General features: G+C 47.5%; 1 protein-coding gene across 1 annotated transcript in view; it reads left to right on the top strand.

Moving 5' to 3' along the window:
- SHISA6 (shisa family member 6) overlaps positions 1-15,938 on the top strand; it is a gene marked incomplete at its 5' end in the record, with an annotated part of 259,216 nt that overhangs the window by 20,476 nt on the left and 222,802 nt on the right. Inside the window, one exon of the mRNA XM_010843187.1 lies at positions 3,342-3,502. Coding sequence (XP_010841489.1) covers positions 3,342-3,502 — 161 coding nt within the window. The remainder of the gene's footprint in view (positions 1-3,341; positions 3,503-15,938) is intronic.

Genomic DNA, 15,938 nt, shown 5'->3' with positions numbered 1-15,938 from the left:
GGGTCACTAAGAGTCGGACACGACTGAGCGACTTCATTTTCACTTTTCACTTTCATGCATTGGAGAAGGAAATGGCAACCCACTCCAGTGTTCTTGCCTGGAGAATCCCAGGGATGGGGGAGCTTGGTGGGCTGCTGTCTATGAGGCCGCACAGAGTCGGACACGACTGAAGCGACTGAGCAGCAGCAGCAGCAGCAGGGCTTCCCTGGTGGCCAAGAGGTAATGAATCCACCTGCCAGTGCAGGAGACACCGGTTTGATCCCTGGTCTAGAAGATCCCTTGGAGAAGGAAATGGCAACCCACTCCAGTATTCTTGCCTGGGAAATCACGTGGACAGAGGAGCCTGGCGGGCTATAGTCCATGGGGTCACAAAGAGTTGGACACAAGTGAGCAGCTAAACAGCAGTAACAGGCCCTGGTAACCACCAGTCTATTTTCTACCTCTATCGATCTGCCGAATCTGGGTATTTTATATGCGTAGAATCATAACCTGTGGTCTTTTGTGACTGGCTTCTTTCAGGTAGCATGTTGTTTTCAAGGTCATTCATGTTGTAGCATATATCAAAGCATCGTGCTTTTTTAAGGCTGAATAATAGTACTTTGTGTGACTACACAATATTTTATTAATCCATTCATCAGTTGATGGGCATTTCGGTTATTTCCACATTTTGGCTATTGTTAATGTCGCTGCTATGAACTTTCATATCAAAGTTTGTGTAGGCATATGTTTTCATTTCTGTTGGGCACATACCTAGGAGTATTCTAATTGCTGGGCCATATGGCAACTCTATGTTTAATATTTCGAGGAGCTGCCAAACTGTTTACCAAAGGGCCTGCACCGTTTTGCATTCCCACCGGTAGTGAGTGAAAGCTCCAACTTCTCCACCTCCGTGCCAACATTTGGACTTGTCTTTTGGTCAAAGCTATCCTGGTGGGTGTGAACATATATCACACCATGTTTTTGATTTGTGCTTTCCTGTTGACTAGTGATGTTGAGCTACTTTTCATGTGTACCTTCTTTGGAGCAATGTCTAATTCTATCTCGTCCATTTTTAAATTGTGGTGTATGTTTTTTATTGCTGAATTATAAGAGTTCTTTAAATGTTCTGAATGCAAATCTCTTAGCAGAAACATGATTTGCAAGTATTTTCTCCCATTCTCTGGGTTGGCTTTCATTTTCTTGGTGCTATTTTCTGATGTAGAAATGTTTTTAGTTTTGATGAAGTCGAGTCTGCAAATTTTTTCTTTTGTTCCTCCTGCTTGGGTGTCATATCTAAGAAACCTTTGCCAAATCCGAGGTTACAGAGACTAACTTCTCAATTTTCTTCTGAGAGAATATAGTTTTAGCTCTAATATTTGGGTTTATGATCCATTTTTAATCACTTGCTACATATGGTATGAGGTGAGGGTGCAGTTTTATTCTCTTCGTGTGGATGTCCATTTGTTGAAGAAACTTCTTTTCCAGTGATGATGGAATCCTTGTCGAAAATCAGTTGAACATAGATGTATAGGTTTATTTCTGGACTCTTGAATTTGATTCCATTGGTCTGTACTTCTGTTGTTTAACTGTTGACTCGCTACTTCCTTACCATGGAAAAATGGTAGGAAAGTGTCTTTCATAAATAGGGTAAAGGAATCTAGGTAATTTGTGTGGATATGTGGTTAAAAAAATATATATATATATAAAATATTGATCACATTTTGGGATCAAAAGGGATCTTCGAGGTCATTTTAGTTTAAACCATTTGTTTTGCTGCTGGGGAATAAAAAGGTTAAATTTCAATTTCAGAGGCTAACAAATCTGTCTGAACATTCACAGCTCATCAGCGGCAGAGCTGGTACTAGAACCCAAATCTCTCGATTTTGTAGGGCAGTTTTTTTTCTTATTCCTAGGCCTCAGGTCTGCCCGAAGTTCTTTTACCAGACTAGTGAGGTTCTGTCTTCGCCTCTCTCACTTCTTGGTCCACAGAAGTGAATGAGGTGGTGACGTGTGTGTGCTTTTCCTCCTAGAGCCTGAGAAAAAAAACAGCAAGCCAGCACGGGGAAAGCATTTGGAAAATCTGAAATTGCTGTATAAATGCCACTAAATGATAAGATTGCCAGCTTGCTGCTTCTCTCCTAGGAAGGTTCAGCATGTCAGAGGCAGAATAATGAAAGGGAACAATTCACTCTCAGACTCCTTTTTAAACTGCTGTGGTTGTCACTTTTCAAGGAAGGGGGCAGAGTGTGGGGAGCTAGAAGGAAGCCTCGGGGTGGGCTGGGTGTGGCCAGATCTCAGGTGGGCTGGACTGGCTGGGAGAGGACTGGAAGCACACTGCCTCACCCATGCCTGAGGGATAGCCCAGGTACACGGAAGAGTCCTTGCCTCGCTCATGCAAAGAACTGGGCACCTGACCCTGAAATGACCATGTCCGATGGTGGTCCCTTGGGTCTCCTCAGAACATCCTGTGTGTCCCTGTTTTCTACCAACAGTAGCATCACCTGTGATATTAACCTGCAGAAGGAGTCTTGTTCCAAACCAGGTTCGGGAGAGATTTCCCCTAAATGCTGAGCCCCTAGACGGTAGGAACAGTGTTCTCTTTACCCGGGTCTCTGCCGTGACTGAGGCATGCTGAGTCCTTAATTAATGCACATTTGGTGTTGAGTGAATGAAACCTGCTCTTGTGGTGCTGGGGCCCTTGCAGAGAGCGTGGACCTCCCAGCTACAGCAGCATCTCTGTGCATGTCTCTTTCCTCTCGTGTATTTTTCTCTCTCTATGTTTATGATTGCTCCATCCTCTAAACTCCAGCTGCATTCACTGCCTGCACCGACCTCGTATTCTGATATTTATCATTTTGTCTGTACATCCTGCCTTTGCAGCTAAAGCACCCCTTTATTTGACCATGGGAGCTGTGTTTTGTACTTATTTGGGCCACCTGTATAGATACACTCTCCTTGGTGTGTGTCTTTCGATGGGGAGGTTGATCCCCCTGATATTAATTACTTGCCACTGAACTGGGGGCCAACAGTGACCACTTTTCACTGCAGTGACATTCCTCACGGCACCTCCTGTAGTATCTGCCTGGCATAGGGGCCTACTTGGGGAGCCTGCATTTTGAAAGGGCTCAGAGTTCATTGGTATGAAATGAATCGCAGAAAGAAACCACAACCACAATCTTTTAATACCTGTCCCACCAGGCATGGCAGCCTCTCCTCTATATCCCCACTGGGCCCAACACCAGATGATGCTGTGGCTGTAACTGAATACTGGGTCTCCATCCATCAAAGGGCCAGTGAAAGTCGCCCAGCCAGCTTGCTCACTGGTTTGGTGAATCTCACTGTGTGATCTCTTTCTCTTTCAGGGCTCTGGCTGACATCCTAAGACAACAGGGACCAATCCCCATAGCACACTGTGAAAGAGAAACTATCTCGGCCATCGATAGCTCTCCCAAAGAGAACACGCCGGTCCGATCGTCCTCCAAAAACCACTATACCCCCGTGCGCACGGCCAAGCAGACTCCAGGTAAGTGAGTGCTGATCACTTTGCATCTCTGCTGAGGCTGGTGAGAGGGTTCTGTGGTGTTTCTGCTTCAGCCAGGCAGGTCGTGGAGCCCTGACGTGGTGGGCTTGTGGAAGAGTCTGGGGACTGTCCCCCCTGGGGAGAGAGTGGTGTGGGAGACTGCCGCCAGTGAGTGTCTTGGCTGGAGGAGAGCTGATTGTTTAGGGCCTCTGGGATCTTGTGTCTGCGTAATTCTCTTCCCTGAAAGGAACTTACGGCAGCCTTGGGGGTAAGGTATAGTCACTGTCTTGCCCACGTGGTGGGAAGGCAGATATTTGACAAGAAGTGGCTGCAATCAGAGACTGCTCAACTGTTGGAATCTCAAAAAGCATTTCCTGTGGGTAGGGATTACGTCTGTGTTTAGGATAACCCTTTCCTGTGCTCTGTGGATTCTCTGGATATATGAGTTGCTGTGTAATAGCAACATGCTGGTGTTCTTCTACTTGGTCCTCACTGTAACCCATATGGAACAATAAACAAAACAAGGGAATAACAATGAATAATATAACCTCACATGTATGGGAATCTTGCTGTGTGCCATGTGTTATGCTGATCATTTTACATGTATTGTCTTACTTATTTTTCGCAGCAGCCTTTGAAGTGCTTGTATTATCCCCTTTTTATATATGGAACAGAAAGGCTCAATAATTTTTCCAAGGACATATGGTCAGTATGAAAGCAAGCCTGGATTCAAACTGAGGCATGTAGGTAACAACAGTCAGGTCTAGAAAACCCTAGTATCCTAATCCAGGTTGGGACATTACTTTCTCAGAGTTTCTGAGAGGACTGTCCCCTTACAAGAGCAGCTGGGAAGGTCATCTCTCATTGTGAGCTTTACCAGACAGCCTACTACTGTCCCCAGCCTCAGACATGGCTTCTGTGTTGATACTTGGATCTGAAATCGTGAGATCTCAGATCTAACCCTATAGCTCCTCAGAGGCTGTAGGGTCTGAACTAAACCTGCAATAAAGATATGCAGTCACTAGGGGGCAATAGGTCTGTTGTGAATTCAAACTGTAGCAGACATGCTATTGAGACCAAATTTATTAAATCAGAAATCACATACTTGCCTTTGAGGTAACAGAGTTAAGTCTTTTGAGAGTCTGATAAAAATCAAGGACATTCACCTCCCCCAATGTACACATATGAATATATATTTGATCCAACATGTTGTGTAGGGTTTACGAGGTTCTTCCAAAGTTAAAAGTCTCTGATTTAAAATTAAAGGTGAGAAATCCACCCTTGCAAAAATTCTAAGATGCATTTTTAGCCTGAATATCATAAATGTTTAAAATGTAAGTAATAGAAGGAACTGGCAAAAACCTCGAGACCAGTGATTATCTCCCTTGCTGCATATTAGAATCACCTGGGGAAGCTCTTAAAAATGCTGATGATGCTGGTGTCTGGGTCCCACCAATTAACCAGAGTTTCTGGGGATGCTGCTGGCAGCAGTATTTTAAAAAATCACTCGAAAGTGATTCTAACACACAGACAGAATAAAGAACAACTTGTCCAGATGGATTCCTTTATTTTATGAATGAAGACACTGAAAGGCTGTGCCAGTCGTTCTCAAATTTGGCTGCACATTGGAATCACCTTGGGAGCTTTAAAAATTAAGAGTACCTAGGCCTCACCCCCAGAGATTATAATTTAATTCATGTGGGGGTGTGGCCTGAGCAGGAGGTGGGGGGCATGTTTCTTTCTAATAGGTTGTCATCGTTCAGTCGTGTCCAACTCTTTGCGACCCTGTGGACTGCATCACCCAGGCTTCGCTGTCCTTTACTATCTCCCGGAGTTTGCTCAAATTCATGTCTTTTGAGTCAATGATGCCATCCAATCATCTCTTCTCTGTCCCTGCACTTCTACCTTCAATCTTTCCCAGCGTCAGGGTCTTTTCCAGTGAGTTGGCTCAGCTGGCTAAAGTATTGGAGCTTCAGCTTCAGCATCAGTCCTTCCAATGAATATTCAGGGTTGATTTCCTTTAGGATTGACTGGTTTGGTCTCTTTGCAGTCCAAGGGACTCTCAAGAGTCTTCTCCAGCACCACAGGTGATTTTAATATGGAGCAAAGTTTGGGGAATCACTGAGCTGTGAAAATTGCAGAAAGGTGCCATTCTAACTTATTGTTGATTGTCTAATTTAAACTTGGTATTGTGACCATCTGCAAGGGGGGCCTTTCTGTTTCTCCAAAGACTCATGGTTTGAAGTCAGGCTCTTCCAGAATCTTGTCTATGATTTTGGAACTTCAGGTCACTCTGGTACCCAAAGCATTCCTGGAAGTTTATCTTCATCCCTCTCTGTTCCGCTTTTCTCTGTCTCATTCACAAACCAGATAGTTCCCAGTCACTGAGTCTAGACTAAGTGGACAGTCTTGATTTGCCCTTAAATGCCTTTCACTGGTCGTGAAGATCTGTTATTTCTGCTGGTTTCTGTACATATCCTTTCCTCTGTTGATCTGAGAAGAGAAGCTTATAGTCAAATGATTCACTTCTTTGTTTTGAGAAATCCCTCCCTGTATTTCTCAGTTTGGAACTCTTCACTTGGCTTTTAGAGATGGGAATTGTTCCCTGGCCCAGAATGCATTCTCAATGGTGATACTTAGATTTAAAAGCAATTTCATAACCATCTGCAATGTCTACAACTTCTAATGGATGCAACTGCTTTTCCGAATAGCTGATCCTTTGCCACAGAAGACTGCGTTTTGAGCAGAAGTTTAAATAGAACTTTGTGTACGTGTTCAAAGTGGAGACTTGTTGTGGTTTCACCACTGGTCAAATCAACAGATCACTGATCAGAGGAGTATTGTGGCAAGAGTCTTGTTGGGGGATCTTGAGAAAGACATCCAGAAATCTCAGGAGGCATCATAGCCTATGAGTCTGGATCAGCCACATCAGCATCACTTGAGAGTTTTTGAGAAATGCAGAATCTTAGACTCCCATATCACCTGCTTGAGGAGAATTTGCATTTTCATGAGCTCACATAGCAAGTAACATTTAAAAAGCCCTGATATAACATGGGCTGTGACATGAATGCCTCTCAGTATTTTTTCCTTTTCTTCCCCTTTCACATGCTGCATATGTGACTTTGGCAAGTTTCTTTGCCTTTCTAAGTTTCTTCATCTGCCTTGAGGCTCTGTTAGCCTCAAGTACCGCTGTGTCAGCTCAGTCGTGTCTGACTCTTTGTGACCCCATGGACTGCAGCATGCCAGGATTCTCTGTCCATCACCAACTCCTGGAGTTGACTCAAACTCATGTCCATTGAGTTGGTGATGCCACCCAACCATCTCATCTTCTGTCATCCCCTTCTCCTCTCACCTTCAATCTTTCCCAGAATCAGGGTCTTTTCAAAAGAGTCAGGTCTTCGCATCAGGTGGCCAAAGTGTTGGAGTTTCAGCTTCAACATCAGTCCTTCCAATAAACATTCAGGACTGATTTCCTTTAGGATGGACTGGTTGGATCTCCTTGCAGTCCAAGGGACTCTCAAGAGTCTTCTCCAACACCACAGTTCAAAAGCATCAATTCTACGTTGCTCAGCTTTCTTTATAGTCCAACGTTCACATCTGTACATGACCACTGGAAAAACCATAGCCTTGACTAGACGGGCCTTTGTTGGCAAAGTAATGTCTCTGCTTTTTAATATGCAATCTAGGTTGGTCATAACTTTTCTTCCAAGGAGTAAGCGTCTTTTAATTTCATGGCTGCAGTCACCATCTCCAGTGATTTTGGAGCCCCCCAAAATAAAGTCTGTCACTGTTTCCACTGTTTCCCCATCTATTTGCCATGAAGTGATGGGACCGGATGCCATGATCTTAGTTTTCTGAATGTGTAGAGTTGTTCAGTGAGTTAAACTGAAGAGATCACTTAAAATAGATCCTGAACATAGCAAACCTCTATATCAGCCATAGTGGGGCTATGGAAGTATATTCCCAACTCAAGGCAAATAAATCAAATTAATGAGAGAAATATAGGCATTGGTGTCCTTAGACCAGGAAGGATCCATGGGGTTTTATCCAGGATGAAAGCCCCTGGCCTTAAGCCTTCTGTGCTTGCCCCTGCCTGTAGCACATCCTCTGAGGATGAAGGGGCTTTGGAGGGCTCTTGAATGTCGAAAGCACAGGCTTGTTTGGTTTAGGGAGTGGAATGAGGGTCCTGCCTTAATAATAGTAAAAGCAATGATACCACGAATATGGAGTACCCACTCTTTCTGGCTAGTCTGTTAGTTACTTTATTTACAATGCAAAGGGGATCCTGCAACAATTTCATAGCTATAACATCTCTTATTTCCATATTGGCAGAAAATTCCTCTTTCCTTCCATAAGAGCTCTTTATCCTAACTCTTCTAGAAATCCCTCTCCAGTTTTAAAGGGAGCTTTAATATTGGACAGTTACTTTGGACACGGAAAATCAGTGAAGCCATTTCCATCTCCCACTTCTCAAGTCTGGCTGCTTCTAGACTCTCACTACTCCAGGTGTGGTCTATGGACCAGTAGTGACTGCATCCCATGAGAGCTTGTTAGAAGTGCAGACTCTTGGGCCCTTCCCCTGACCTCAGTCAGTTCAGTTCAGTCACTCAGTCGTGTCCGACTCTTTGTGACCCCATGAACTGCAGCACACCAGGCTTCCTGGTCCATCACCAACTCCCAGAGTTCACTCAAACTCATGTCCATTGAGTCGGTGATACCATCCAGCCATCTCATCCTCTGTCATCCCCTTCTCCTCCTGCCCCCAATCCCTCCCAGCATCAGAGTCTTTTCCAATGAGTCAACTCTTCGCATCAGGTGGCCAAAGTATTGGAGTTTCAGCTTTAGCATCAGTCCTTCCAAAGAACACCCAGGACTGATTTCCTTTAGGATGGACTGGTTGGATCTTCTTGCAGTCCAAGGGACTCTCAACTAACCCTGACCTAGTGATTCAGAATCTGCATTTTAACAAGATCTTTAGGCAATTTGTGCACATATTAAAGTTGGAGAAGATGCCATTAGCACCACAAGCCTCAGCCCTGATGACATACTGGAATGATGTAAGCAATTCTGATAACACTAATGCCTGGCCCTTACCTCCCAGGATTCTGACTGAATTGGTCTGGGATAGAACCCGGATGTTAGTATTTTTCAAAAACTTCCCACACAATTCCATTGTTTAACAAACCAAGAACCAGAGCTAAAGGAAGATTGTCAAATAAGAAAAATGTCCTCAAGGACTGCAGAGTCTGAATTCACATCAAGACTCACAAAGATGGAGCTTGGCTGGTCTTCTTAGTGAGCTGCAGGGGTAAGTCTTCTCCATGGCAGGTGAGCTGAAGGAGCAGGGGATTTGGGCTCATCTGAGAGAGGGAGAGGTCAGTCTATAGCTATGAGTGGAGTCCCCTGGGCAGAAGTAGATGTGAGTAAAAATACAGCAGGCTCCCCATCCACAGATTCAACCAAGCTCAGATCTTGTTCTGTGTTTACCATCCATGGTTGGCTGAATCCTTGGATGTGGAAGCTGCAGGTGCAGAGGGTTGACTTTGGGACTCAAGTATCCATGGAATTTGGCTTCCCTTGCAGTTCCTGGAACCATCCCTTGGATACCAGGGGCTGACTGCATCAGAGCTGATTGGCAGACCAATAAGAGCTGGGCATCATGATATGTACTGTGTCTGGAACTGCAGGTCCCTGAGCCCAGGATCTCAGAGGCTTGCAGTGGGCTTGCGTGACCTTCAGGAATGGGGAGGAGTGGGGACCTTGCGTGTTCACCTGGTCTGATTCACTCCTAAAGAACCTGTCTTGGGACAACGTGGGGAGAGGAGGGGTACCCATCCCTCGGATATCATGTGTTGGGGTTCCAAAGTCTTGATAACCAACTTACCATCATCAAGAGTGGCATCTGCTGGATGGAATCCGGCTCCACACCAGTGAGAGTTGTGTACATGAGTTATCAGTCCTCTGCCTCCTGTCAAAGCTGCCTGCATTAATGGCAGACCAAGGGAGCCAAGGGGCATGCCTCCAAGCTTCATGGAGACCAAGAATGGGGCTGGACAGTTGACAGAGGGGCTGTTAGTTACAGTGCTGCATGACCCGGCCCCTCAGTGCTTCCTTGAGCTCAGACTCTATTACCTTCTGCCTTTCTCTCTGGGATCCAGACACCTGACCCTCCTTACTCAGCATGTTCTTGCCTTGAGGTATTTCCCCTTCTCTTTGGTGGCAGGAAACTGTCCAGCATCAGGTATTTGTGCTGTGAAAGTTCATGCTCACAAGAGGCTGACGACCTTTCCTAATCTCCTCATCTGCGCCGGTCCCCTGCTTCATTTTCTTCTGGGCACCTACACCAGCTAACGCCGTAGATTGAGAAGATCACTAGTTTATTGTCTCTGTCCCTATCAGAATGTAAGCTCCATGTAGGCAAGGGTTTGGCTTATTCTCTGTGGCATCTTAGATCCAAGAGCATTCCCTGGCAGCTCATTGTAACAGCTCAGTGAGTATTTGCAGGGAGTGTCAAGATGGTCCTTCACTTGGAAAGATGGAGGAGCCAGACCGCAGGCGTTAGTGACCTGCCTGAATGCTGCAGAGCTCTCATCAAGGTTGCGTGACCCTCTGCTGCCCTGTCTGCACAATTAGCATAGAGTTGGCCACACTGACAGCCCAGTGGGCTGGTTATATGGTGGGGAGCTGAGCTAGGAGGTGCCAGTTTCCAGTGCCCAGGCTTCACCCCACAGCCTTTCTCCTCCCATCCTGGGGCTGACCCAGGACTCCAGGTTCAGTGTGGCCAGAGGGTAGGAGCTTTGCTTGCTTCCCTCTGTAGAATGGGTTAATAGTAGTGCTTCCCTCCTAGGGCTGCTGTGGGGAGTAAAGGAGTGTTGATACAATCAGAGCAGCATCTGACAGCGAGAAACACTGTTTCAGGCCTGCACCTCTTCCTCTGGTGGTCACCAGGCCACGCGTGGCTGTTTGTGGAACGCTTTTAATATGTTTCAGAGCCTGACAAGATTTCCAAGAGTAGGTCTGAAAAAAGAAAGAATGTTAAAATAGCTCCATAATTTTTTATATTGATTACATTTGAAATGATAATATTTTGGATATATCAGGTTAAATAGAATCTATTATTAAAATTAATTTCATCTATTTCTTTTCATTTTTTAACATGATGACTAAGAAATGTGGACTTACCTATGTGGATCATATCTATGATTTGCATCTCATTGACACTGGACAAGGCTGCTTTAAACATTAGTGGTGTGGGGGCCATCCCTGATGGTCCGGTGGTTAAGACTCTGTGCTTCCAATGCAGGGGGCGTGGGTTGGATCCCTGGTCAGGGAAATAAGATCCCGTATGCCGCATGGCCAAAGATTAAATAAATAAAGTTTTACAAATGTTAGTGGTGTGGAGCATCTCCTTGAGTTCAAGTTTCGGTCTTGAACAAAAAATCCTCTCCATTTGGAGAGCTTACACTGTAATGGAGGAGATGTAAACAGGTAAATAATTTCAACGAATGCTAAATGCTCCGGGCATAGGCAGGCAGGTGATGTGTTAGAGGAAGGCTGGGGAAAGGGAGGCCTGTTTCTAAAAAATTTATTTTTCTTGAAATATACTTGATTTAAAATGTTATGTTAACTTCTGCGGTATAGCAAAGTGACTCAGTTATACCTGTGTGTACATTCTTTTCCATATTCTTTTACATTATGGTTTATCACAGGATATTGAATAGAGTCCCCTGTGCTATACGGTAGGACCTTGTTGTTTATCCATCCTACATATAATAGTTTGTATATGCTCATCCCAAACTCCCAGTCCATCCCTCCCCACCCCCTTCCCCTTGGCACTTGTGATCGTGTGGTCCTAGGAGGTGGCATTTGAGCTGGCACCTGACTGACAGGGAGGAGCCAGCCATGGGGACATCCAGAGGAAGAACATTCTAGGCAGACGGACCAGCAAGTCCAAAGGCCTTGAGGCTGGAGCATGCCTGGCTGTTCACGGAACAGAGAGCAGGCACAGGTGTTGAGTGTGGTCAGTGATGGAGTGGCAGGTGCGTGATGAGAATGGAGGGGTAGACGTGGGCCAGTCACGCTTGGTCTTGGAGACCATGGTAGGGAGTGTGAATGCGATTTAACTATGCTGGTCTGATGTCTGGTATAGTAAGATAGCATTGGTTGCCAAGTAGTGGACGGGGACTCTGTTGAAAACCAGGATAACCTGTTTTTGTTGTAGTTTACTAGCTAAGTCGAAGAAGGCAATGGCACCCCACTCCAGTGCTCTTGCCTGGAAAATCCCATGGACGGAGGAGCCTGGTAGGCTGCAGTCCATGGGGTTGCTAAGAGTTGGACACGACTGAGTGACTTCACTTTCACTTTTCACTTTCATGCACTGGAGAAGGAAATGACAACCGAGTCCAGTGTTCTTACCTGGAGAATCCCAGGGACAGGGGAGCCTGATGGGCTGCCATCTGTGGGGTTGCACAGAGTCGGACACGACTGAAGCGACTTAGCAGCAGCAGCAGCAGCAGTAGCTAAGTCGTGTTTGACTCTTTGCAACCCCATGGACATAGTGCCTTAGACAGCTCGGTCATCCTGACACATAGGATAACCAGTTAGCATTTCTAATAGAAAGATGGGCTAATGGGAGAGCTTTCTCTGGCTACTTGTCCCGCATGAAGATGCCATCCCTGTAAAGAAGGCAGGATAATGCAGTGACAGAACCGGACAAGCCAAGACCCAGATCCTGCCTGAACTTGGACCAGCTGATAGACCTTAGTCCAGGGCTGTTCAGCAGGGCTTGGCAGACTTTTTCTGAAAAGGTCCAGGTTGTAAATGTTTCAGACTCTATGGCCGTAAGGTCTCTGTCGTAGCTACTCAGCTGGACCACAGAGATACATAAAAGAGTGAGCACCGCTGTGTTTCCATGAAATGCTATTTATAACAGTAATGGATGGGCTGAGCCCATGGCTGTTGTTTGTCGACCCCTGTTCTTAATTTCTCTCTGAAAGCCCCAGGCACCTTCCAGGCAACCTCTGTTTTTGTGTGACATGTGAGTGGGGGGACACATCCCTCACCAGGATGCTGTGAGCAAGTCAGAGGCCAGCACAGAGTCGTGAGCCCAGGAGTGGCCCGTAAACGTCAGGTCCCACTCCCCTGCCTCCCTTTCCTGCAACTCTGGTCAGGGTGTTGCTGGATCTTGGCTTTACAGCAGGTAGAAAGGGGCCTAACGAGAGCTAAGGAATTACCATGCCCCACTAGAGTCCAGGGTCCCCAAGGTGGTTCAGTGGTAAAGAACGCGCCTGCCAATGCAGGAGACACAGGAGAGGTGGGTTCAATTCCTGGGTTGGGAAGATGCCCTGAAGTAGTAAATGGCAACTGACTCCAGTACTCTTGCCTGGGAAATCCCATGGATAGAGGAGCCTGGAGAGCTACAGTTCATGGGGTCACCAAGAGTCGGACATGACTGGACATCTGAGCATAGGAGGAGGAGACGCGGGGACCAGGGTCCCCAGCCTGACCTTCTTGGTGGTTATATTCACCACCCGGGTAATGGTGTAGAAAGCGTGCTGACTAAAGTCATGCAGCATCAGGAGGGTGCCCAGCACCCCCATGATGGCAGACTCAGGGTTCCGAATGTCTCCGTGGGTGTGGACACCCGCAGGTTATGTCTACTGCCGGGAGCACCTCCTTCCATTGTGTCTCAGATCCCATTTACTTCTGGTCCTCAGACGCCCTGCTCCCGGGATCCACATCCCCGCCCCAGTCTCTCCCAGCTCGGTTCCTTTAGGTGTCAATGTGCTTCCCCCACCTTAAGGCAGGAGGGGAGCCCTTTCTCCATTTCACCACTGCTCCCCACCCCTGGCTGCCTGCTTCTCTCCTTGACAGCCAAGCAGAACGGTCGTCTACACCTGCTGCCTCTGCTCCCGGCTTGCTGACTTCCGTCCTCGTCCCTGCGCCTCGGTGGCCGTGGGGGTCCCAGGAGCAGGCTCCGCTGGGCTCTGTGGCTGGAATGGGCCTCCCACCCCTCCTTCCACCAAAGCCAAGGCTCTGGCCGCCTGGACCTGCTGGGTTTTTGGGCGGCAAGTCCTCCCTGGCTTCACAGGATCCCACGATGCTCTGCTCTTCCCTCTGGAACATTCTTTATATCCACTCTTTCTCAGCCTCCATGTTCTTCCCGATCTCGGCTCCCCTCTTGCTGTCCTGACTCCTAGATGGGTCAGCCCCTCCCCAGGGCGCCTGGCACTGCAGAGTCGGGGGCGTGGGTGTAGGGAATGAGTCTCAGCTTGGACCTCTATCCTATGACATCTCCCTAAGACATGACCGCTGTCAGCCCATCTCAGGGCCAGGTACATGAGAGCTGTGAACAGCACACTAACAGTCTTGTGTTTGGGGGTCAGAACCCGTGTGTCCCATGAGGTGGGGAGCAGTCATGCGAGAGAGTCACGGGGGTGTAGTTGACCCTGTGTTTGGTGTGAACAGACAGAGCAGATCAGTCGGTAGCCTGGAAACAGCAATTTCCCGATTGCATTGAAGGAACCTTGGGTCCGGATCTTGGGAGGTGACTGCCCTGTCTTCTTAGTGTGTCCTGCCCTTAGACACCCATGGCTTGTGCTCCCCAGGGAGGGGCATAGCTGCCAGGAAGCCTGAACACCCTGGTCTTTAGAGGATATTCACAACAGATGGTGCTTTTAAAATAATTTAAAAAATCTTTTTATTTTGTATTGAAGTATAGCCAGTTAACAATGTTGTGATAGTTTCAGGTGAGCAGCGAAGGGACTCAGCCATACATACACATGTATCCATTCTCCCCCAAGCTCCCCTCCCATCCAGGCGGCCACATAATGTTGAGCAGAGTTCCCTGTGCTACACAGTAGGTCCTTGTTGGTTATCCATTTTAAATATAGCGGACTGTACATGCCCATCTCAAGCTCCCTAACTATCTCTTTCCCTCATCAACCCCACAACTAACCATCACTTCATTCTCTAAGTGTGAGTCTCTTTCTGTCTTGTAAATTCATTTGTGTCATTCCTTTTTAGCTTTCTCCTCTTCTTTCTGATTTACTTCACTTAATATGACAGTCTCTAGATCCATCCATGTTGCTGCAAATGGCATTACTTCATTCTTTCTGATGGCTGAGTAATATTTCATCATTCCACGTGATGACTTATTTCAATCTTGTGAAATTATTTCAATCTTGTGAAACCCAGTGAGGCAGCCTGTGATCAGGCCCACTTTGTAGACAGGGAGACTGAGACTCGGGGGCTTCAGAAGCCTGTCCAGACTCATACCACCAGGAGGCACTGGTCTGGGCTCTGAAGGAGGGGTAGTCTGACCCCACAGGCCACACCCTGAGGCCAGACTGAGCGGAGGTGCAGACAGGGCCCCGGGAGCCCCTACAGCTCCATGGAGCCTGTCCCTGCCCCTGGGTCCACGCCCAATCCTGGCTGCCTAGTGCATGGACTTGCGGCTACAAGGAGGACCCTAGAGGAGGCTAATGGTCTCAAGACATGAGCTCTCAGCTCCAGGATGGACCTCCCTGCCACAAAGGGAGCACTCACCCCAGGATACTTTGAGGAAGGGGACTGGGAGGAGCTATTGGGCATTTTTAGCAGGGAGTCAATGGGGATGAGGGGTGGGTGCTGGCCTTGGAATCTCTTAAGATTCTCCCTTTCTGAGAACATAGAGGGCATAGCTGGCATTTGAGGGCTGACCCTGCTCAGAGCATGCTCTTGCGGGTCCTCCCATCCTCCAGCAGGCAGGGGCTCAGGGCTGGGGGCAGTGGGACAGCCAGTACCCGGGGCCGGCTGGCATTGGCACGTGAGTCAGGAGGCCTGATTCCAAGCTCACTCACTTAGTGGCTGCACTCGTGCGTGCTCAGTCACTTCAGTCATATCTGACTCTTTGGACTCTATGGACTGTAGCCCACCAGGTTCCTCTGTTGATGGGATTCTCTGGGCAAGAATACTGGAGTGGGTTATCATGCCCTCCTCCAAGGGATCTTTCTGACCCAGGGATCGAACCTGTGTCTCCTGTGTCTCCTGTGTTGCAGACAGATTCTTTACCCACTGAGCCACTTTGGAAGCCCCGCTTAGTGGCTATACCGACTCATCTTCCTCTTGGGATTCTGTGATCCCTCCCTATCCTCCGCACCCTGGGGTCAGAGCCCAGACTTGGCCAGATCACCATCTGTCCTCAAGGCCGGACAGGTCATGAGCGGAAAAGTTCTTTCCTGCTTCAAAATTTAAAGCCATTTAGAAAGTGAGTCCTGAGCTGTGTTCCAGTCCTGGGTGGGGTGTGGGTGATGGCTTTTCCCAGCACAGGGTTGCCTTGAGAAGGGAGGGGGTGCTCCGAAGCAGAGCCCCCCCAAAAGCCCAAGGAGCTACCCTCACCCTGGTCAAGCCAGCTGTGCCTGACACATCCTTCCAGCCCCAGGGCGTGGTCCTGCTCCTG

This window comes from Bison bison, unplaced genomic scaffold, assembly GCF_000754665.1.
Source record: "Bison bison bison isolate TAMUID 2011002044 unplaced genomic scaffold, Bison_UMD1.0 scf7180017864180, whole genome shotgun sequence".
NCBI classification, from domain to species: domain Eukaryota; kingdom Metazoa; phylum Chordata; class Mammalia; order Artiodactyla; family Bovidae; genus Bison; species Bison bison.
This window is presented reverse-complemented; position numbering and strand designations above follow the sequence as displayed.